Genomic DNA, 23,123 nt, shown 5'->3' on the forward strand with positions numbered 1-23,123 from the left:
GATACAGCGCGGAAACAGGCCCTTCGGCCCACCGGGTCCGTGCCGACCAGCTATCCCCGCACACTAACACTATCCTACACACACTGGGGACAATTTTTACATTTACCAAGCCAATTTTCTATTGAGGGCGTGCAGCGTAGGTTTACTATGTTAATTCTCGGAATTGCGGGACTGTCATGTGTTGAAAGACTGGAGCGACTAGGCTTGTATACATTGGAATTTAGAAGGATGAGAGGAGATTTTATCGAAACATATAAGATTATTAAGGGGTTGGACATGTTAGAGGCAGGAAACATGTTCCCAATGTTGGGGGATTCGAGAACCAGGGGCCACAGTTTAAGAATGAGGGGTAGGCCATTTAGAACGGAGATGAGGAAAAGCTTTTTCAGTCAGAGAGTTGTGAATCTGTGGAATTCTCTGCCTCAGAAGGCAGTGGAGGCCAATTCTCTGAATGCATTCAAGAGAGAGCTAGATAGAGCTCTTAAGGATAGCGGAGTCAGGGGGTATGGGGAGAAGGCAGGAACGGGGTACTGATTGAGAGTGATCAGCCATGATCACATTGAATGGTGGTGCTGGCTCGAAGGGCTGAATGGCCTCCTCCTGCACCTATTGTCTATTGTCAATGTGGGACGAATGTGGGACGAAACTGAAGATCTCGGAGAAAACCCACACAGGTCACGGGGAGAACGTACAAACTCCATACAGACAGCGCCCGTAGTCGGGATCGAACCTGGGTCTCCGGCGCTGCGAGGCAGCAACTCTACCGTGCCGAATGTGTATCGCTTTTGCCCTATCGTAAAGTCGAAGCATCGTAAGTGGAGGAGCATCTGTGCATGATTACATTCCCCCGGGGCAGGAAGGCTGAAGGTGGGCGGGTGGGCAAGGAGAGGGACAATCTGGGCAAAGGCGACGGCTGGAGGCCCCAGCAGCAGCCTGGGGCTCGCCTGGATCGCGGCCCGCTCCTGGAGACCCAGCGCGCGGACCGGACCGGACCGGACCTTGGAAACATGACGACTCTCCCATGCGGTCTCAGTGAATTATGGTGGAGGGAGGAAGATAGTGGAGAACCAATGAATCATTTACCAGACAGTGTTGCTGCATCCACTTCAACAGTGTAGCCCATCACCGACAATATCAGAGGCTCCAAAGCAGTAGTCTGACGTTTGATCCCAATTTCTAAAAACGGAAGAATTAGAACAATTAACATCAGTGTGAATGGGCTGCATCCAACTCTACAATTATGTAATGTAGACATGGGTAATCATAGAATCATAGAAACATAGAAAATAGGTGCAGGAGTAGGCCATTCGGCCCTTCGAGCCTGTACGCACCGCCATTCAATACGATCATGGCTGATCATCCAACTCAGTATCCCGTACCTGCCTTCTCTCCATACCCCCTGATCCCTTTAGCCACAAGGGCCACATCTAACTCCCTCTTAAATATAGCCAATGAACTGGCCTCAGCTACCTTCTGTGGCAGAGAATTCCACAGATTCACCACTCTCTGTGTGAAAAAAAACGTTCTCATCTCGGTCCTAAAAGACTTCCCCCTTATCCTTAAACTGTGACCCCTTGTTCTGGACTTCCCCAACATCAGGAACAATCTTCCTGCATCTAGCCTGTCCAACCCCTTAAGAATTTTGTAAGTTTCTATAAGATCCCCCCTTCAATCTTCTAAATTCCAGCGAGTGGCAATCAGACTGGCAGCCCGAGTTTAAGACTGGAACCATTCAATACGATACGATAGAACATTATTTATCCCAGGAGGAAAATTGGTCTGCCAACAGTCACAACATGCAACAAGACACATGAAAACGTGAAATTAAAGTGATGATTGGGGGTGTGCAAAGACTGGTGAGGGTGGTCTCACAAAAGGCTGTGGAGGCCAAGTCGGTGGATAGTTTTTAGACGGAGATTGACAGATTCTTAAATAGTGCGGGTGTCAGGGGTTATGGGGAGAAGGCAGGAGAATGGGGTTGAGAGGGAGAGATAGATCAGCCATGATCTTGATGGGCCGAATGGCCTAATTCTGCTCCTATAACCTACGAACGTATGGACCGCTAAAACCCACTAATACAATTCGGTTCAGTTTCGAGGCACAGCATGGGAGAAGGCCCTTCGGCCCACCAAGTCCGTGGTTACCAGCGATTACCTGCTCGCACTAGTTCTGTGTTATCCCACGTTCTCATCCACTCCCACCAACACACTGGGAACAATTTACAGAGGGCCGATTAACCTGCAAGTCTGCACGTGTTTGGGATGTGGGAGGAAACCAGAGGAAATACAGGCGGTCAGAGGGTGAACGTGCAAACTCAACACGGACAGCAGCCGAGGTCAGGATCGAACCTGGATCTCAGGCACTGTGAGGCAGTGGCTCTACCCGCTGCACCACCGTGCCGGCTGTAACTGCAATGGAATGTTGGCCTTCATAACAAGAGGAGTTGAGTATAGGAGCAAAGAGGTCCTTCTGCAGTTGTACAGGGCCCTAGTGAGACCGCACCTGGAGTACTGTGCCGTTTTGGTCTCCAAATTTGAGGAAGGATATTCTTGCTATTGAGGGCATGCAGCGTAGGTTTACTAGGTTAATTCCCGGAATGGTGGGACTTTCATATGTTGAAAGACTGGAGCGACTAGGCTTGTATACACTGGAATTTAGAAGGATGAGAGAGGATCTTATCGAAACGTATAAGATTATTAAGGGGTTGGACATGTTAGAAGCAGGAAACATGTTCCCAGGGGCCACACACAGTTTAAGAATAAGGGGTAGGCCATTTAGAATGGAGATGAGGAAAAACCTTTTCAGTCAGAGAGTCGTGAATCTGTGGAATTCTCTACCTCAGAAGGCAGTGGAGGCCAATTCTTGGAATGCATTCAAGAGAGAGCTAGATAGAGCTCTTAAGGATAGCGGAGGAGAAGGCAGGAACGGGGTACTGATTGAGAGTGATCAGCCATGATCACATTGAATGGCTGTGCTGGTGTGAAGGGCCGAATAGCCTCCTCCTGCACCTATTGTCTGTTGTCTATAGCATTACCAAATGCTTCCATCGACTGGCGTTGTTCAATTTGATTCATGGGTGCTTCGACTAAGGCCATCATCATACTCTCTGCTTTGTCCAGCAGTTGGTCCACACGCCCGAGCTGGTCCACACGCCCGAGCTGGTCCACACGCCCGAGCTGGTCCACACGCCCGAGCTGGTCATACCCACTTTTGACCGCTGTCACCGTTTGGTACAGCTCCTGAATCTCACACGCACTAATGCACTGTAACCAGAGAGGGGAGAATGATTCAGGAGGCAAGTAGCCGATTTAACAGAAGACAGACACAGAGTGCTGGAGTAACTCAGCGGGACGGGCAGCATCTCTGGAGAGAAGGAATGGGTGACGTTTCGGGCCGAGACCCTTCTTCAAGGTATTTTTCTGCTTTGCCTGCAGTACTTACCATTTCATCAGATGCTGTGGAACTTGTACCATTGCTTGTCTTGTTAATATAGCAGGATATTTCACAACCTGTGGCGAGGAAGTTTAATTCATAAGTTCAAAAGTTATAGAAGCAGAATTAGACCATTCGGCCCATCAATCATGGCTGATCTATTTCTCACTCTCAACCCCATTCTCATGCCTTCTCCCCATAAACCCTGACACCCGAACCAATCATGAATCATTTTATTTCACAAAATGCTGGAGTAACTCAGCAGGTCAGGCAGCATCTCAGGAGAGAAGGAATGGGTGACGTTTCGGGTCGAGACCCTTCTTCAGACTGATGTCAGGGGGGGCGGGACAAAGGAAGGATATAGGTGGAGACAGGAAGATAGAGGGAGAACTGGGAAGGGGGAGGGGAAGAGAGGGACAGAGGAACTATCTTCAGCGGATAGTCCATAGAGCTCAGAGGGCCATCGGAACACAGCTACCAGACTTGGAGGGCATCTACAACACACGATGCCTCAGTAAAGCCACCAGCATCCACAAAGACTCTTCACACCCCTGCAACAGTCTGTTCGAACTCCTTCCATCGGGCAGACGATACAAGGCCTTCTACGCCCGCACCTCCAGACTCAGGAACAGCTTCATCCCCAGGGCCATAGCTGCTATGAACCGGTCCTGCTGAGCCGGATGGCCACAACGCATAGATCAACTTGCACTTTACCCTGTCTAAAACTGTTACAATTGTTTCATTTCGTTGGGTTGCTGTTGTCTAAATTACTTAAATTATTGCATCGTATGGGAGGCGCATTCCCAATCTCGTTGTACCCCTGGGTACAATGACAATAAAGATATATTGTATTGTATCTAATGTTGGAGAAGTCAATTGTCTCGACCCGAAACAATAGACATTAGGTGCAGGAGGAGGCCGTTCGGCCCTTCGAGCCAGCACCGCCATTCAATGGGGCATTGGGCATCTAGGATGGTTTCAGCCCATCCAGGGTGGCATTGGGCATCTAGGGTGGTTTCGGCCCATCTAGAGTCGCATTGGGCATCTAGGGTGGCATCAGCCCATCTATGGTGACATTGGGCATCTAGGGTGGCATTGGGCATCTAGGATGGTTTCGGCCCATCTAGGGTGGCATTGGTCATCTAGGGTAGCATTGGGCATCCAGGGTGGCATTGGGTATCTAGGGTGGCATCAGCCCATCTAGGGTGGCATTGGCCCATCTAGGGTGGCATTGGGCATCTAGGGTGGTGTTGGCCATCTAGAGTGGCATTGGGTATCTAGGGTGGCATCAGCCCATCTAGGGTGGCATTGGGCATCTAGGGTGGCATCGGGCATCTAGGGTGGCATTGGTCCATCTTGGGTGGGGAATGCCCATCTAGGGTGGCATTGGCCCTCCAGGGTGGCATGGTGAATCCAGGGTGGCATTGGGCATCTAGGGTTGCATTGGGCATCTAGGATGGTTTCGGCCCATCTAGGGTGCCATCAGCCCATCTAGGGTGGCATTGGGTATCTAGAGTGGCATTGGGCATCTAGGGTGGCATCGGCCCATCTAGGATGGCATTGGGCATCTAGGGTGGCATTGGCCCATCTAGGGTGGCATCGGCCCATCTAGGGTGGGGAATGCTCATCTAGGGTGGCATTGGGCATCTAGTATGGTTTCAGCCCATCCAGGGTGGCATTGGGCATCTATGGTGACATTGGCCCATCCAGGGTGGCATCAGCCCATCCAGAGTGGCATTGGGCATCTAGGATGGTTTCGGCCCATCCAGGGTGGCATTGGGCATCTAGGGTGACATTGGACATCTAGGGTGGCATTGGGCATCTAGGGTGGCATTGGGCATCTAGGGTGACATTGGCCCATCCAGGGTGGCATCAGCCCATCCAGAGTGGCATTGGGCATCTAGGATGGTTTCGGCCCATCCAGGGTGGCATTGGGCATCTAGTGTGGCATTGGGCACCCAGGATGGTTTCGTCCCATCTAGGGTGGCATTGGGCATCTAGGGTGGCATCAGCCCATCTAGGGTGGCATCGGCCCATCTAGGGTGGCATTGGGCATCCAGGATGGTTTTGTCCCATCCAGGGTGGCATTGGGCATCCAGGGTGGCATCAGCCCATCTAGGATGGTTTCGGCCCATCCAGGGTGGCATCAGCCCATCCAGAGTGGCATTGGGCATCTAGGGTGGGGACTGCCCGATGGGCATCTGCAGCAATGTCCTGACCTGTGCAGTTGACATGCCTCCCTGCGGTGAGGCAGCAGTATCCCCCGATGGTGTTCAGGCAGTTCTCCTTGCGGTCGCATTTCATCGAGCTCTTCTCACACTCGTCCACATCTGGAAATAGATCAGAACGTCAAGCCCACCGTCCTCCTGACTCAGCCCGCATGTTGGCTGAGAGGGGCGCTCACGTGTGTAACCCACAGGTTCATAAGGTCATCAGTGATAGGAGCAGAATTAGGCCATTCGGCCCATCAAGTCAATACCGCCATTCAATCATGGCTGATCTATCTCTCCCTCCCAACCCCATTCTCCTGCCTTCTTCCCATAACCCCTGTGCCCAATCTCTTAATAATCTTATATGTTTCAATAAGATCCCCTCTCATCCTTCTAAATTCCAACGTATACAAGCCCAGTCACTCCAGTCTTTGAACATTCCTGGAGAAGATCTCGGAGAAAACCCACCCAGGTCACATACAAACTCCGTACAGACAGCACCCGTAGTCGGGATGGAACCCGGGTCTCCGGCGCTGTGAAGCAGCAACTCTACCGCCACGCCACCGTGCCGCCCTCCTGACACAAACTGAAGGCTTACCTTTACAGTAAGGACGTCCTGCTGTGCAGGCGTTCACTGCCATGCATAATCGAAACCCTCTCTTACAGTAACAGTAGTAGTTGCTGCCATTGGACTTGCAGGATGAGCCGTAAGGGCACTTCTGTGAGCTGCAACGGTCAGACTCTGAGAAACAACATTTGCAGACCATCAGTGGATACACTCAGGGGGGAGGGAAACTAGAGGGAAGGTTCAACAAACAAATGCTTGACACAAAGACACACAGGGGAGATCTTACAGGCACATAGTTCATTGAAAGTGGTGCCACAAGTAGGCAGGGTGGTCAAAAAGGCTTTTGGCTGATTGGCCTTCATCCATCAGGGCATTGAGCATGGAATTTATTCACAAAATGCTGGAGTAACTCAGCAGGTCAGGCAGCATCTCGGGAGAGAAGGAATGGGTGACGTTTCGGGTCGAGACCCTTCTTCAGACTGAAGACGTTTCGGGTTGAGACCCTTCTTCAGACCAATGGACTTCCATTGAGCATGTAAGATGGGAGGTCATGTTGCAGTTGTACAAGACGTTGGTGAGGCCACATTTAGAGTGCAGTAGGAAAATAACTGCAGATTCTGGTACAAATCAAAGGTGTCACAAAAAGCTGGAGTAACTCAGCGGGTCAGGCAGCATCTCAGGAGAGAAGGAATGGGTGACGTTTTGGGTCGAGACCCTTCTTCAGATGTTAGAGTACTGTGTTCAGTTTTGGGCACCGTGTTACAGGAAAGGTGTTGTCAAGCTGGAAAGGGCGCAGAGAGGATTTACGAGGATGTTGCCAGGACTAGAGGGTGTGAACTACAGGGAGAGGTTAAGCAGGTTGGGTCTCTATTCCTTGGAGCGCAGGAAGATGAGGGGTGATCTTATAGAGGTGTACAAAATCATGAGAGGAATAGATCGTGTAGACGCACAGAGTCTCTTGCCCAGAGTAGGGGAATCGAGAACCAGAGGACATAGGTTTAAGGTGAAGGGGAAAAAGGTTTAATAGGAATCTGAGGGGTAACTTTTTCACACAGAGGGTGGTGGGTGTATGGAACAAGCTGCCAGAGGAGGTAGTTGAGGCTGGGACTATCCCATCGTTTAAGAAACAGGTACATGGATAGGACAGGTTTGGAGAGATATGGGCCAAATGCAGGCAGGTGGGACTAGTGTAGATGGACATGTTGGGCGGTGTGGGTAAGTTGGGCTGAAGGGCTTATTTCCACACAGTATCTCACTTTGACTATGACTTACCCAGACACTTGTCTCTGTTACCAGAGGAGCAGGGATCAGAAGGAACGACAGTGTATACCAGCGCACAGAGTAGGAACAACACTGCAAACAGAGCGAGAGAGAGAGGTTAGTCAACAAATACTCCCCAGTAACACACCTAAGATCCAGATCAGATTCAGATTCAGACTAGCTTATCGTCGTACACACAATCAGTGGTGCAGCAGGTAGAGCTGCTGCCTCACAGCGCCAGAGGCCCCGGCTCCATCCTGATCACGGGTGCTGTCTGTACGGAGTTTGTACGTTCTCCCCGTGACCTGCGTGGGTTTTCTCCGGGTGCTCCGTTTGTACGTTCTCCCCTGACCTGCAGCGCACTTTCAAGCTTCTGTATCGTCCGCCAGACGGCAGCGAGGAGGAGGAGGAATGGCCAGGGTGGGACAAGACTTTGATATAGAAACATAGAAAATAGGTGCAGGAGTAGGCCATTCGGCCCTTCGAGCCTGTACGCACCGCCATCCAATATGATCATGGCTGATTATCCAGCTCAGTAACCTGTACCTGCCTTCTCTCCATACCCCCTGATCCCTTTAACCACAAGGGCCACATCTAACTCCCTCTTAAATATAGCCAATGAACTGGCCTCAACTACCTTCTGTGGCAGAGAATTCCACAGACTCACCACTCTGTGTGAAAAAAAACTTTCTCATCTCGGTCCTAAAAGACTTCCTCCTTGTCCTTAAACTGTGACCCCTTGTTCTGGACTTCCCCAACATCGGGAACAATCTTCCTGCATCTAGCCTGTCCAACCCCTTAAGAATTTTGTAAGTTTCTATAAGATCCCCCCTCAATCTTCTAAATTCCAGCGAGTACAAGCCGAGTCTATCCAGTCTATCCAGTCTTTCTTCATATGAAAGTCCTGCCATCCCAGGAATCAATCTGGTGAACCTTCTCTGTACACCTTCTATGGCAAGAATGTGTTTCCTCAGATTAGGAGACCAAAACTGTACGCAATACTCCAGGTGTGGTCTCACCAGTGCCCTGTACAACTGCAGCAGAACCTCCCTGCTCCTATACTCAAATCCCCTCGCTCTGAATGCCAACATACCATTCGCTTTCTTCACTGCCTGCTGCACCTGCATGCCTACTTTCAATGACTGGTGTACCACGACACCCAGGTCTCATTGCATCACCCCTTTTCCTAATATGCTGGGAATGGAGGGATATGGATCGCATGCAGGCAGAGGAGATGAGCATAAGTTGGCGTCGTGTTCGGCACAGGCACAGGGAGCCTTCTTTAGCCTGATGAAGACTGTTCCCCCACCGAACACTAGCACTATCCTACACACACCAGGGACAATTTACAGAAGCCAATTAACCTACAAACCTGCACGCCTTTGGAGTGTGGGAGGAAACCGGAGCACCCGGAGAAAACCCATGCAGGTCACGGGGAGAACGTACAAACTCCGTACAGACAGCGCCCGTAGTCGGGATGGAACCCGGGTCTCCGGCGCTGTGAGGCAGCAACTCTACCGCTGCGCCATAGTAAAACCCTCAATGATTAGCCACGGCAGGTTTGACTGTCGATCTGCCTGAGGTGCTGCTGCCAGCGAGATTCTCCATTGTACCTGCTCCTCACAGCCCTGTGGACTTGACTATGAACCTGAGCTCGGTGCCTCTCTGGGGCTTTGAACTTCGCCGCAACCTTCTCCCAAGCCTGCAGGTGGCAGCACTTGACTGGATGTGTTGCACAGCCCAGGGCAATGGACTTAATCAAGATACGTAACTCAATGGGTCAGACAGCATCTCTGGAGATCATGGGCCTGTTTCCATAAGAAGACACAAGGTGCTGGAGTAACCCAGCGGGCCAGGCAGCATCTCTGGAGAACACGGAGAGGTTTTGGGCCTGGATCACAGAGTCATGGAGTCATAGAGTGATACAGTGTGGAAACAGGCCCTTCGGCCCAACTCACCCAAACCGGCCAACAATGTCCCAGCTACCCTAGTCCCACTTGCCTGCGCTTGGTCCATATCCCCCCAAACCTGTCCTGTCCATGTACCTGTCCAACTGTTTCTTAAAGGATGGGATAGACTTTGTCCGAAGAAGGGTCCCGACCCGAAGTGTCTCCTATCCACGTTCTCCGGAGATGCTGCCTGCCTGACCCGCTGAGTTACTGGTGACGGGGTGAGATGTTCGAGGTGAAGCCATTCGGTCAGGGGGGAGATGCCTCCAGCGTCTTCAAGGTCGGCTGCAGGCATTTCCCCCGGGTCACAGAGGGGTCGGGCGGGCGAGGAGGGGGGCGCGGGTTGGCGGGCCGAGCCAGTCGGGGGTGACGGAGAAGGCCCTGCAGCAGCCTGCTGCTCGCCTGGATCCGGAGCCGCTCCAGCACATCACGCACCTGGACCGGACCCTGGACTTTGAACCATTTGTAAGTGGCGCAAAAATATGGGACTTGTGCAAGAATTTCACTGTGCAGTGCGTACTGTATGTGACAATATTGAACCACTGAAGAGTCAAGGGTATTAAATTGTCACATAGGGTTGCCAACTATCACTCTCCCAAATAAGGGACAAGGTGACATCATCGACCCGCGCCCCACGTGACCTCACCCAGCCAGCGGCCACGTGCTCCCGCTCCACCAATGGCAGCCGCCCGGGCCGGCAGGCGGGTTGCTAAGCAACCTCCGTTAGGCGGCGCCCGGGCCTCCGGACCTACACTCCGGGCCTACTCTGTCTGGGCTTACAGTGTCTGGGCTCACAGCGTCCAGGCCTACAGTGTCCGGGCCTACAGTGTCCGTGTTGTCCGGACATACAGTGTCCGGGTCTACTCTGTCTGGGTATACACTGTCCAGGCCTACAGTGTCCGGACCTACAGTGCCCCCCCCCTCCCGGGCCTAATACGGGACAAGGGCGGTCCCATATGGGACAAACCAACTTAGCCCAATATACGGGATGTCCTGTCAAAGGAACAATGAAATTCTTAACAGACCTGCAATATATAACTGTATTGCTTGTAGGTGAAGTTGGACTCAAAGTGGTTTCCTCTTAGATCTATGTATAATCCCTTGATCCTTCAATAGTTTAGTTTAGTTTAGTTTAGAGATACAGCGTGGAAACAGGCCCTTCGGCCCACCGGGTCCGTGCCGACCAGCGATCCCCGCACACTAACACTATCCTACACACACGAGGGACAATTTACATTTACTCCAAGCCAATTAACCTACAAACTTGTACGTCTTTGGAGTGTGGGAGGAAAACGGAGCTCCTGGAGAAAACCCACGTAGGTCAGGGGGAGGACGTACAAACTCCGTACAGGCAGCACCCGTGGTTGGGATCAAACCCGGGTCTCCGGCGCTGTGAGGCAGCAACTCTACCGGCAGACAGAGGAGATGAGTATAAGTTGGCGTCATGTTCGGTACAGGCACTGTGGGTCTGTTCCTGCGCTGTTCAGTTCTATGATCACCCTCAAACCATTTCCTTGCAGCATGACCTGAGCCACAAAGGAAATTCGTGAAGCGTTTTCACATTCGTGCTTGCACACAACCATTTCACGTGCTGTGAAACGACAGAAGAAGACCACCTTACAGCGGTTCGTGTGTCGTGTACAAAACAAGACCGACTGACAACACCTTGGAGATGGCCGGGTTGGGACAAGTCTTTGCTTATGATTTTAAAAAAGTGCTGGAGTAACTAAACGGGTCAATCTCTGGAGAACATGGATAGTTGACGTTTCAGGTCGGAACCCTTCTTCATAGAAACATAGAAAATAGGTGCAGGAGGAGACCATTCGACCCTTCGAGCCAGCACCGCCATTCATTGTGATCATCCACAATCAGTAACCCGTGCCTGCCTTCTCCCCATATCCCTTGATTCCGCTAGCCCCTAGAGCTCTATCTAACTCTCTTTTAAATTCATCCAGTGAATTGGCCTCCACTGCCCTCTGTGGCAGAGAATTCCACAAGTTCACAACTCTCTGGGTGACATTTTTTTTTCACACCTCAGATTTACAAAAGTGTTTTCTCACCTCAGTTTTAAAAAAGTTTTTTTTCACCCCAGGTTAAAAAAAGATTTTTCTCACCTCAGTTTTAAAAAAGGTCTTTCTCACCTCAGACCCTGACCTGAAACCTCACCTATCCATGTTCTCCAGAGGTGCTGCCTGAAGGGTCTCGACCTGAAACGTTATTTATTCCTTCTCTCCACAGATGCTGCCTGTCCCGTTAAGTTACTCCAGCACTTTATGTCTTTTTTTTTGTAAACCAGCATCTGGTGTTCCTTGTTTCCACATTCTTTGATAGAAACATAGAAACACAGAAAATAGGTGCAGGAGGAGGCCATTCGGCCCTTCGAGCCAGCACCGCCATTCAATATGATCATGGCTGATCATCCAAAGTCAGTACCCCGTTTCTGCTATCTCCCCATATCCCTTGATTCCGTTAGCCCTAAGAGCTCTATCTAACTCTCTCTTGAAAACATCCAGTGAATTGGCCTCCACTGCCTTGATGATGTTGGCTGCTTTTCTGAGACACCGTGAAGTGGAGATGCAGCCAATGGTGGGGATAGACACAAAGTGCTGGAGTAAATCAACGGGTCAGGCAGCATCTCTGGAGAAAAGGAATGGGTGACGTTTTGGGTCAGAACCTTTCTTCAGACTGAATGGTGGGGAGTCTGGTCTGGTGGGGAGTCTAGTCTGGACTGAGACATAGGTGCAGGAGGAGGCCATTCGGCCCTTCGAGCCAGCACCGCCATTCAATATGATCATGGCTGATCATCCACAATCAGTACCCCGTTCCTGCCTTCTCCCCATATCCATTGACTCCGCTATTTTTAAGAGTTCTATCCAGCTCTCTCTTGAAAGCATCCAAAGAATTGGCCTCCACTGCCTTCTGAGGCAGAGAATTCCACAGATTCACAACTCTCTGAGTGAAAACGTTTCTCATCATCTCCGTTCTAAATGGCCTACCCCTTATTCTTAAACTGTGGCCCCTGGTTCTGGACTCCCCCAACATTGGGAACATGTTTCCTGCTTCTAGCGTGTCCAACCCCTTAATAATCTTATACGTTTCAATAAGATCCCCTCTCATCCTTCTAAATTCCAGTGTATACAAGCCCAGTCAATCCATTCTTTCAACATATGACAGTCCCGCCATCCCGGGAATTAACCTGGTGAACCTAAGCTGCACTCCCTCAATAGCAACAATATCCTTCCTCAAATTTGGAGACCAAAACTGCACCCAATACTCCAGGTGTGGTCTCACTAGGGCCCTGTACAGTGCTGTTCCCAAACCAAGCTGTAGACAATAGACAATAGGTGCAGGAGGAGGCCATTCGGCCCTTCGAGCCAACACTGCCATTCAATGTGATCATGGCTGATCATTCTCAATCAGTACCCCGTTCCTGCCCTCTCCCCATACCCCCTGACTCCGCTATCCTTAAAAGCTCTATCTAGCTCTCTCTTGAATGCATTCCATGGTACATCTGTGGAAGTTTGCTAGAGACACTGGAGACATACTGGCATTACACAGTCTGCTGAGAAGGTAGAGGCATTGGTGTGCCTTCTTGGTTATGGCTTCAATGTACTTGGTCCATGACAGGGTGGTGTCACAGGAGGCTACAGCAACGTACCATAAGTTCATAAGTGATAGGAGCAGAATTAGGCCATTCGGCCCATCAAGTGTACTCCGCCATTCAATCATGGCTGATCTATCTTTCCCTCCTAACCGCATTCTCCTGCCTCCTCCCCGTAACCTCTGCCTTACAGCAGCAGAGGCACGGGTTCCATCCTGACTACGGGCGCTGTCTGTACGGGGAGTTTGTACGTTCTCCCTGTGACCTGCGTGGGTTTTCTCCGGGTGCTCCGGTTTCCTCCCACACTCCAGAGACGTGCAGGTTTGTCTGTTATTTGGTTTCTGTAACTTGTACCACGTGTGTAGGTTGGAGCTAGTGTGTGGGGGATCGCTGGTTGACCTGGACTCCATGGGCCGAAGGTCCTGTTCCCACGCTGTATCTCTAAACTAAACTAAACTTAGCTGAACAAACAGCAATGGGCCCAGCACCGATCCCTGAGGCACACCGCTAGTCACAGGTAGGGTTGCCAACTTCCTCACTTGCAAATAAGGGACAAGGTGACATCACCGCCCCGCTCCCACGTGACCTCACCCAGCCAGCGGCCACGTGCTCCCTCACCACCAATGGCGGCTGCCCGGGCCTGGAGGCAGGTTGCTAGGCCACCTCCGTCAGGTGGCACCCGGGCCTACAGTGTCCGGGCCTACAGTGTCCGGGCCTACAGGGTCCAGGCCTACAGGGTCCAGGATTACAGCGGCCCCTGGACTACGGTGTCCGGGCCTACAGTGTCCAGGCGTACAGTGTCCAGGCCTACAGGGTCCAGGCCTACAGAGTCCAGGCCTACAGGGTCCGGGCCTACAGGGTCCAGGCCTACAGGGTCTGGGCCTACAGTGTCCAGGCCTACAGGGTCCAGGATTACAGCGGCCCCTGGACTACGGTGTCCGGGCCTACAGTGTCCAGGCGTACAGTGTCCAGGCCTACAGGGTCCAGGCCTACAGAGTCCAGGCCTACAGGGTCCAGGCCTACAGGGTCCAGGCCTACAGGGTCCAGGCCTACAGTGTCCGGGCCTACAGGGTCCAGGCGGACAGTGTCCAGGCCTACAGGGTCCAGGCGTACAGTGTCCAGGCCTACAGGGTCCAGGCCTACAGTGTCCAGGCCTACAGGGTCCAGGCCTACAGTGTCCAGGCCTACAGGGTCCAGGCCTACAGTGTCCAGGCCTACAGTGTCCAGGCCTACAGGGTCCAGGCCTACAGTGTCCAGGCCTACAGGGTCCAGGCCTACAGTGTCCAGGCCTACAGGGTCCAGGCCTACAGTGTCCAGGCCTACAGGGTCCAGGCATACAGTGTCCAGGCCTACAGGGTCCAGGCCTACAAGGTCCAGGCCTACAGTGTCCGGGCCTACAGTGCTGTCCGGGCCTAAGACGGGACAAGGGCGGTCCAAACCAATTTAGCCCAAAATACGGGATGTCCCGGCTAATACGGGACAGTTGGCAACCCTAGTCACAGGGCTCCAGTCTAAAAAAACACTCTCCACCATCATGTAGAAATAAAGAACTGCAGATGCTGGCTTACAAAAAGGGCTAGGTAATCAGCAATCTCCCAGCCCAAACCACTCATCAGTCTAAGACGTGAATTTGCACACAAACAAGTTGTGCAGTAGCAAGGTGGTTAATGAAGCCTTAAGTTCAGTGGAGTAGGACTAATTCTGGCATTGCCTCGGTCTGCAAACCTTGTAAATCTAGATTAGTATCTTGCTCAGCTAGTGATTTAAGGTCACCTTGGAGAATACCCGCCTTGAATTAGATCTTAGTTGTGGTAATGGTTAATTATTGAACAGTTGTAATAATGTCCAGACTACGGTACATTACAGGCGTTGGTTAAACAAGTGAGACAGAACATCCACCGGCGAAACTAAAATCACGGTGGCACGGTGGCGCAGCGGTAGAGTTGCCGCCTTACAGCGAATGCAGCGCCGGAGACCCGGGTTCCATCCCGACTACGGGTGCTGTCTGTACGGAGTTTGTACGTTCTCCCCGTGAACTGCGTGGGTTTTCTCCGAGATCTTCGGTTTCTAGTGTATGGGTGATCACTGGTTGACCTGGACTCCATGGGCCGAAGGTCCTGTTCCCACGCTGTATCTCTAAACTAAACTAAACTTAGCTGAACAAACAGCAATGGGCCCAGCACCGATCTCTGAGGCACACTGCTAGTCACAGGTAGGCTTGCCAACTTCCTCACTCCCAAATAAGGGACAAGGTGACGTCACCGCCCCGCGCCCCACGTGACCTCACCCAGCCAGCGGCCACGTGCTCCCGCTCCACCAATGGCGGCCGCCCGGGCCTGGAGGCGGGTTGCTACGCAACCTCTGTTAGGCGGCGCCTGGGCCTCCGGACCTACACTGTCCGGGACTAAAGCGTCCCCCGGGCTACAGCGTCCGGGCCTACAGCGTCCGGGCCTAGAGTATCCGGGCCTACAGTGTCCGGGCCTACAGCGTCCGGGCCTACAGCGTCCGGGCCTACAGCGTCCGGGCTACAGTGTCCGGGCCTACAGTGTCCGGGCCTACAGCGTCCGGGCCTACAGCGTCCGGGCCTACAGTGTCCGGGCCTACAGCGTCCGGGCCTAATATGGGACAAGGGCGGTCCCGTACGGGACAAACCAATTTAGCCCAAAATACGGGATTCCCGGCTAATACGGGACAGTTGGCAACACTAGTCACAGGCCTCCAGTCTAAAAAAGCACTCTCCACCATCATGTAGAAAGAAGGCACTGCAGATGCTGGCTTACAAAAAAAGAACATAAAATATCCTTATCTAAAATGGCAGCAAAGAAAAGCAAACAATGAACTTCATCTAACATGGAAACAATCTGGTCCATTAATTGTATGGAACACAAAGTACTGGAGTACCCAAGCAAGTCAGCTCTGGGCTTCTCTGGGGGATATGGATAAGTGATGTTTCAGGTCTGGACCCTTCTTCAGACTTGAAACATCATCCATCGGGGCAGCACGGTAGAGTTGCTGCCTCACAGTGACAGAGACCCTGGTTTGATTCTGACTACGGGTGCTGTCTGTACGGAGTTTGTACGTTCCCCCCGTGAACCGCGTGGGTTTTCACCGAGATCTTCTGTTTCCTACCACACTCCAAATACATACCGGTCTCTCGGTTAATTGGAAGTGTAAATTGTCCCTTGTGTGTGTAGGCTAGTGTTAGTGTGCGGGGATCGCTGGTCGGTGGGTGTGTAGGATAGTGTTAGTGTGCTGGGATCGCTGGTCGGCGCGGACCCAGTGGGCCGAAGGGCCTGTTTCCGCGCTGTATCTCTAAACTAAACTAAACTAAAAAGGGTTGCCATTTGAATATGATTCCAGTCTACCAGTCTGAAGAAGGGCCCTGACCTGAAACATTACCTATCCATCCCCTGCATAGATGCTGCCTGACCCAGCTATGTGTGTTCTGCTCTAGTACTTGACTCCAGTCCAAGTTTTCATTGCCACCTAATGTTCTCTTTGACAATGAAAGTTAATTCCTACAAGTTTGGAATCTTATCTTAGTTACAACTAAAAACAATGACCACTTCCTGACTTTCACATGTTCACGGAAAGTCATGAACTTGTGAAAGGTCACAACTTATTCAGCCGCCAACTAGTTGCACAGCCCAATATTTTAGACTTTAGAGACACAGCGCGGAAACAGGCCCTTCGGCCCACCGAGTCCACGTCGACCATCGACAGGGTTGCCAACTTTCTCACTCCCGAATAAGGGACAAAAGGTGACGTCACCACGTGACCTCACCCAGCCAGCGGTCATGCTCCACCAATGGTGGCCGCCCATGCTGGGAGGTGGGTTGCTATGCAACCTCTGTTAGGTGGCGTCCGGGCCTACACTGTCCGGGCCTACGGCAGCCCCCCGGCCCACACTGTCCGGGCCTACAGTTTCCGGGCCTACAGTGTCCTGGCCTACAGTTTCCGGGCCTACAGTGTCCTGGTCTACAGTTTCCGGGACTACAGTGTTCTGGCCTACAGTTTCCGGGCCCACAGTGTCCGGGCCTACAGTTTCTGGGCCTACAGTGTCCTGGCCTACAGTTTCCGGGACTACAGTGTCCTGGCCTACAGTTTCCAGGCCCACAGTGTCCGGGCCTACAGTTTCCAGCCTATTATGAGACAAGGGCGGTCCCGTACGGGACAAACTAATTTAACCCAAAATATGGGATGTCCCAGCTAATACGGGACAATTGGCAAGCCTAACCATCGATCACCCCGTACACTAGCACGATCCTACACACACTATGGACAATTTACAATTTTACCGAAGCCAATTAACCTACAAACTCACACGTCTTTGGAGGGTGATAGGAGAGAGGAGCACCCGGAGAAAACCCATGCGGTCACGGGGAGAATGTACAAACTCGGGTGCCCAACAGACAGCAGTCTCAGTTAGGATGGACCCAGGTCTGTGGCGCTGTATGGCAGCAGCTCGACCGGTCTCTAAATTTGTGGAAGGACATTCTTGCTATTGAGGGCGTGCAGCGTAGGTTTACTAGGTTAATTCCCGGAATGGCGGGACTGTCATATGTTGAAAGACTGGAGCGACTAGGCTTGTATACACTGGAATTTAGAAGGATGAGAGGAGATCTTATCGAAACGTGTAAGATTATTAAGGGGTTGGACACGTTAGAGGCAGGAAACATGTTCCCAATGTTGGGGGAGTCCAGAACAATGGGCCACAGTTTAAGAATAAGGGGTAGGCCATTTAGAACGGAGATGAGGAAAAACTTTTTCAGTCAGAAAGTTGTGAATCTGTGGAATTCTCTGCCTCAGAAGGCAGTGGAGGCCAATTCTCTGAATGCATTCAAGAGAGAGCTAGATAGAGCTCTTAAGGATAGCGGAGACAGGGGGTATGGGGAGAAGGCAGGAACGGGGTACTGATTGAGAATGATCAGCCATGATCACATTGAATGGCGGTGCTGGCTCGAAGGGCGAATGGCCTCCTCCTGCACCTATTGTCTATTGTCTATTGCCAACTGCGTCGCCACAATTCACTCTTCAATATTGTGTTTTTGTAACTTTGAACTCGTTGTTCATTTGTCCTGGTCACTGATTATTCTTTAATCCGTTTGGCTGAGAGTTAACACAATAGTTCCCGCGACCCAATGTGTGACGAAGGGTCTCGACCCGAAACGTCACCCATTCCTTCTCTCCAGAGATGCTGCCTGTCCCGCTGAGTTACTCCAGCTTTTTAGAAACATAGACAATGGGTGCAGGAGGAGGTCATTCGGCCCTTCGAGCCAGCACCGCCATTCATTGTGAGCATGGCTGATCATCCACAATCAGTAACCCGTGCCTGCCTTCTCCCCATATCCCTTGATTCCACTAGTCCCTAGAGCTCTATCTAACTCTCTTTTAAATTCATCCAGTGAATTGGCCTCCACTGCCCTCTGTGGCAGAGAATTCCACAAATTCACAACTCCCTGGGCTGATTTTTTTCTCTCCTCAGTTTTAAATGGCCTCCCCTTTATTCTTAGACTGTGGCCCCTGGTTCTGGACTCCCCCAACATTGGGAACATTTTTTCCTGCATCTACCTTGTCCAGTCCTTTTATAATTTTATACGTCTCTATAAGATCATATCATATCATATCATCATATATATATGCAGCCGGAAACAGGCCTTTTCGGCCCACCAAGTCCGTGCCGCCCAGCCTCTCTCATCCTTCTAAACTCCAGTGAATACAAGCCCAGTCTTTCTAATCTTTCCTCATATGACAGTCCCGCCATCCCAGGGATTAACCTCGCGAACCTACGCTGCACTGCCTCAATAGCAAGGATGTCCTTCCTCAAATTAGGAGACCAAAACTGCACACAATTCTCCAGGTGCGGTCTCACCAGGGCCCTGTACAACTGCAGAAGGACCTCTTTACTCCGATACACAGATGTCCCGTAGTGGGAGGGAGCTGCTTCCTTGCCTGGATACTGTGCAAAGTGTAGCCAGGTGTTTGTTGTGGTTTAAGTAAAGACCAGTGAAGTTTTCACACTTCACATAATTTCTACAGATGTGATATTTAACCCTACTCTCGGCGGCAAACCCAGAACGAGAACAGTGTCCGGGCCTTCAGAGAACCTTATCTGATTACCAGCATCTTTGCCTGTAGGCTCACCACTGCCTTTCTGACATGACTTGGTGAGTTGCTCTGCAAAGCTAGATCGCATGGGATCCAGGGAGAGCTAGTGGGCTGGATAGAGATTTAGCTTCCTGGGAGGAAGCAGAGGGTGAAGGTTAGGGTTGCCAACTATCCCACTCCTAAATAAGGGACAAAAGGTGACGTCACCGCCCTGTGGCCCAAGTGACCTCACCCAGCCAGCGGCCAGCGGCCACGTGCTCCCGCTCCACCAATGTTCGGCCTCCCGGACTGGGAGGCGGGTTGCTACGCAACCTCCGTTAGGCTGCGCCCGGACCTACAGTGTCCGGGCCTACAGCGCCCCCCGGGCATAATACGGGACAAACCAATTTAGCCCACACTCCAAAGACGTGCAGGTTTGCAGGTTAATTGGCTTGGCATGAATGTAAATTGTCCCCAGTGTGTGTCGGGCAGTGTTAGTGTACGGGGATCGCTGGTCGGTGCGGACTCAGTGGGCCGAGGGGGCCTGTTTTCACGCTGTATCTCTGTACTAAACGATGACTCTATGACTCTAAGAAGGGCGGGTGGATTTCCCAAAGGAACTTGTTCAGAATCACACAACTTTTAACTTTGCTGGCTAGTTTGTGGCCAAGTCCTATTGATTAGTGAATAAGGATGTGCCAAGGACAACTACTTCCCTTTATTTGTCTGAGGTACCGTCACAATAAACTCTCAGTCACAGGAAAGCAGTCACTGCCTAATAATCCCTGGAAGTTGTTTACTCTGTATTCTACTCTTGTTTTCCTCTCAGCATTCAAGTGTATTTTATTGCAAAATGTCCCGAAACCGGAACAATGAAATTCCGAAGAAGGGTCTCGACCCGAGACGTCACCCATTCCTTCTCTCCAGAGATGCTGCCTGTCCCGCTGAGTTACTCCAGCTTTTTGTGTCTATCTTCGGTTTAAACCAGCATCTGCACTCCCATCCTACACACAGCAGCACAACAAATATAGTACTCTGTAAACATCATGGTGGCGCAGCGGTAGAGTTGCCGCCTCACAGTGCCAGAGACCCGGGTTCGATCCTGACCACGGGTGCTGTCTGTACGGAGTTTGTACGTTCTCCCCGTGACCTGCGTGGGTTTTCTCCAGGTGCTCCGGTTTTCTCCCACACTCCAAAGACATACATGTTTGGGGGCCAATTGGCTTCGGTAATAATTGTACATTATGCCTAGCGCGTAGGATAGTTTTAGTTTAGTTTACTTTAGTTTTAGTTCAGTTTATTGTCACATGTACATTGGTACAGTGAAAAGCTTCTTGTTGTGGGCTATCCAGTCAACAAAAACACAATACATGATTACAATTGAGCTGTTTATCTTACAGCCTAGAGATACAGGAATACAGGGTAAAGGAAATAATGTTTTGTTCAAGATAAATTCCACTAAAGTCCAGTAAAGTTTGTACATTCTCCCTGTGACCACACGGTTTTAGTTTAGTTTAGTTTATTTAGTTTGGTTTAGTTTAGAGATACAGCGTGGAAACAGGCCCTTCGGCCCACCGAGTCCGCGCCGACCAGCGATCCCCGCACACTAACACTATCCTACACCCACTAGGGACAGTTTTTACATTTACCAAGCCAATTAACCTACAAACCTGCACGTCTTTGGTGTGGGAGGAAACCGAAGATCTCGGAAAAAACCCACGCAGGTCAATAGACAAGAGACAATAGGTGCAGGAGTAGGCCATTCGGCCCTTCGAGCCAGCACCACCATTCAATGTGATCATGGCTGATCATTCTCAATCAGTACCCCGTTCCTGCTTTCTCCCCATACCCCCTGACTCCGCTATCCTTAAGAGCTCTATCTAGCTCTCTCTTGAATGCATTCAGAGAATTGGCCTCCACTGCCCTCTGAGGCAGAGAATTCCACAGATTCACAACTCTCTGACTGAAAAGGTTTTTCCTCATCTCCGTTCTAAATGGCCTACTCCTTATTATTAAACTGTGGTCCCTGGTTCTGGACTCCCCCAACATTGGGAACATGTTTCCTGCCTCTAACGTGTCCAACCCCTTAAAAATCTTATATGTTTCAATAAGATCCCCTCTCATCCTTCTAAATTCCAGTGTATACAAGCCTAGTTGCTCCAGTCTTTCAACATATGACAGTCCCACCATTCCGGAAACTAACCTAGTAAACCTAAGCTGCACTCCCTCAATAGCAAGAATATCCTTCCTCAAATTTGGAGACCAAAACTGCACACAGTACTCCAGGTGCAGTCTCACTAGGGCCCTGTACAACTGCAGAAGGACCTCTTTGCTCCTATACTCAACTCCTCATGTTATGAAGGCCAACATTCCATTGGCTTTCTTCACTGCCTGCTGTACCTGCATGCTTCTTTTCAGTGCCTGATGCGGGAAGAATGTATAAACTCCGTACAGACAGCGCCCGTAGTCGGGATAGAACCCGGGTCTCCGGCGCTGCATTCGCTGTAAGGCAGCAACTCTACCGCTGCGCCACCGTTTTCTCCCACAGTCCAAAGATGTGCAGGTTTGTAGGTTAATTGGCTTCTGTAAATTGCCCCTCGTGTGTGTGGTATGGAATAGGGTGATTAATGGTCGGTATCGACTCGATGAGTCAAAGGGCTTGTTTCCACGTTACATTTCTAAACTAAACTAAACCAAGCCGTAATAAACAACAAAAAGTACAATAACTTTTTTAAAGTGTAGTGCAAAAATAAAAACAAAGCCCAATTTCAAAAAGTACCTTGATTTTACTGTGCACTATATCCTGGTTTAACTCTGTGTCTGTTACTCTTTGGTAATAGAGTCATAGTCAGACAGCGTTGGAACAGGCCCTTCGGCCACAGCGGCCAACATGTCCCAGCTACACTAGGCCCACCTGCCTGCGCTTGGTCCATATCCCTGTCCTATCCATGTACCTGTCCAACTGTTTCTTAAACTTTGGGATAGTCCCAGCCTCAACAACCTCATCTGGCAGCTTGTTCCATACACCCACCACCCTCTGTGTGAAAAAGTTACCCCTCAGATTCCTGTTAAATCTCACCCCCCCTCACCTTGAACCTATGTCCTCTGGTCCTCGATTCACCTACTCTGGGCAAGAGACTCTGTGCATCTACCCGATCTATTCCTCTCATGATTTTGTACACCTCTATAAGATTAATATGAGTGATAAACCAGCAACACCCCATACCCTAACTCCCCCCATTCACACAGAGGAGGTGACTTTAAATCCATCTGATCACGGATCGAACCCACAGCCATTGAAATGTTAAACTTGGGATTTGAACGCTGGGTTTTCCCGATGAGCAAGGCTACCGATGACTAGGGGCCTTGGTGAGACCGCACCTGGAGTATTGTGTACAGTTTTGGTCTCCTAATCTGATGAAAGACATTCTAGCCTTAGAGGGAGTACAGAGAAGGTTCACCAGATTGATCTCTGGGATGGCAGGACTTTCATATGAAGAAAGACTGGATAAACTAGGCTTATACTCGCTGGAATTTAGAAGACTGAGGGGGGATCTTATTGAAACATATAAAATTCTTAAGGGGTTGGAGAGGCTAGATGCGGGAAGATTGTTCCCGATGTTGGGGAAGTCCAGAACTAGGGGTCACAGCTTAAGGATAAGGGGGAAGTCTTTTAGGACCGAGATGAGAAAACATTTCTTCACACAGAGAGTGGTGAATCTGTGGAATTCTCTGCCACAGAAGGTAGTTGAGGCCAGTTCATTGGCTATATTTAAGAGGGAGTTAGATGTGGCCCTTGTGGCTAAAGGGATCAGGGGGTATGGAGAGAAGGCAGGTACAGGTTACTGAGCTGGATGATCAGCCATGATCATATTGAATGGCGGTGCAGGCTCGAAGGGCTGAATGGCCTCCTCCTGCACCTATTTTCTATGTTTCTATGTTTCTACTTCCTTTCCACGGGATCGCCATGCCTGTTTGGGACAGATAGGAGCCGGGGATTGACGTGTGCCTGATGT

At 50.9% G+C, this 23,123-nt stretch overlaps 2 protein-coding genes across 2 annotated transcripts in view; one reads left to right on the forward strand and one right to left on the reverse strand.

Moving 5' to 3' along the window:
• LOC144610571 (uncharacterized) overlaps positions 1-23,123 on the forward strand; it is a 91,898-nt gene that overhangs the window by 1,450 nt on the left and 67,325 nt on the right. The gene's annotated exons all lie outside the window — the stretch shown is intronic.
• On the reverse strand, positions 1,076-7,573 carry LOC144610718 (uncharacterized). Its single transcript, XM_078429628.1, has 6 exons — positions 7,483-7,573; positions 6,241-6,384; positions 5,652-5,762; positions 3,442-3,509; positions 3,035-3,263; positions 1,076-1,176 (listed from the first exon to the last, which is right to left on the reverse strand). Exons 2-6 carry the CDS (start codon positions 6,281-6,283, stop codon positions 1,076-1,078), a joined length of 552 nt encoding a protein of 183 aa, XP_078285754.1. The 5' UTR covers positions 6,284-6,384; positions 7,483-7,573.

The sequence above is a fragment of the Rhinoraja longicauda genome, chromosome 37 (genome assembly GCF_053455715.1).
Source record: "Rhinoraja longicauda isolate Sanriku21f chromosome 37, sRhiLon1.1, whole genome shotgun sequence".
NCBI classification, from domain to species: domain Eukaryota; kingdom Metazoa; phylum Chordata; class Chondrichthyes; order Rajiformes; family Arhynchobatidae; genus Rhinoraja; species Rhinoraja longicauda.

What these genes read in the sequence shown, in the direction of transcription:
- LOC144610718 (XM_078429628.1), bottom strand. Translation starts at nt 6,283, where the DNA reads ATGGCAGTGAACGCCTGCACAGCAGGACGTCCTTACTGTAAAG. An exon ending in AGGACGTCCTTACTGTAAAG is followed by an intron (nt 5,763 to 6,240) that starts GTAAGCCTTCAG and finishes ATCTATTTCCAG; the next exon opens with ATGTGGACGAGTGTGAGAAG. An exon ending in GAGGCATGTCAACTGCACAG is followed by an intron (nt 3,510 to 5,651) that starts GTCAGGACATTG and finishes TCCTCGCCACAG; the next exon opens with GTTGTGAAATATCCTGCTAT.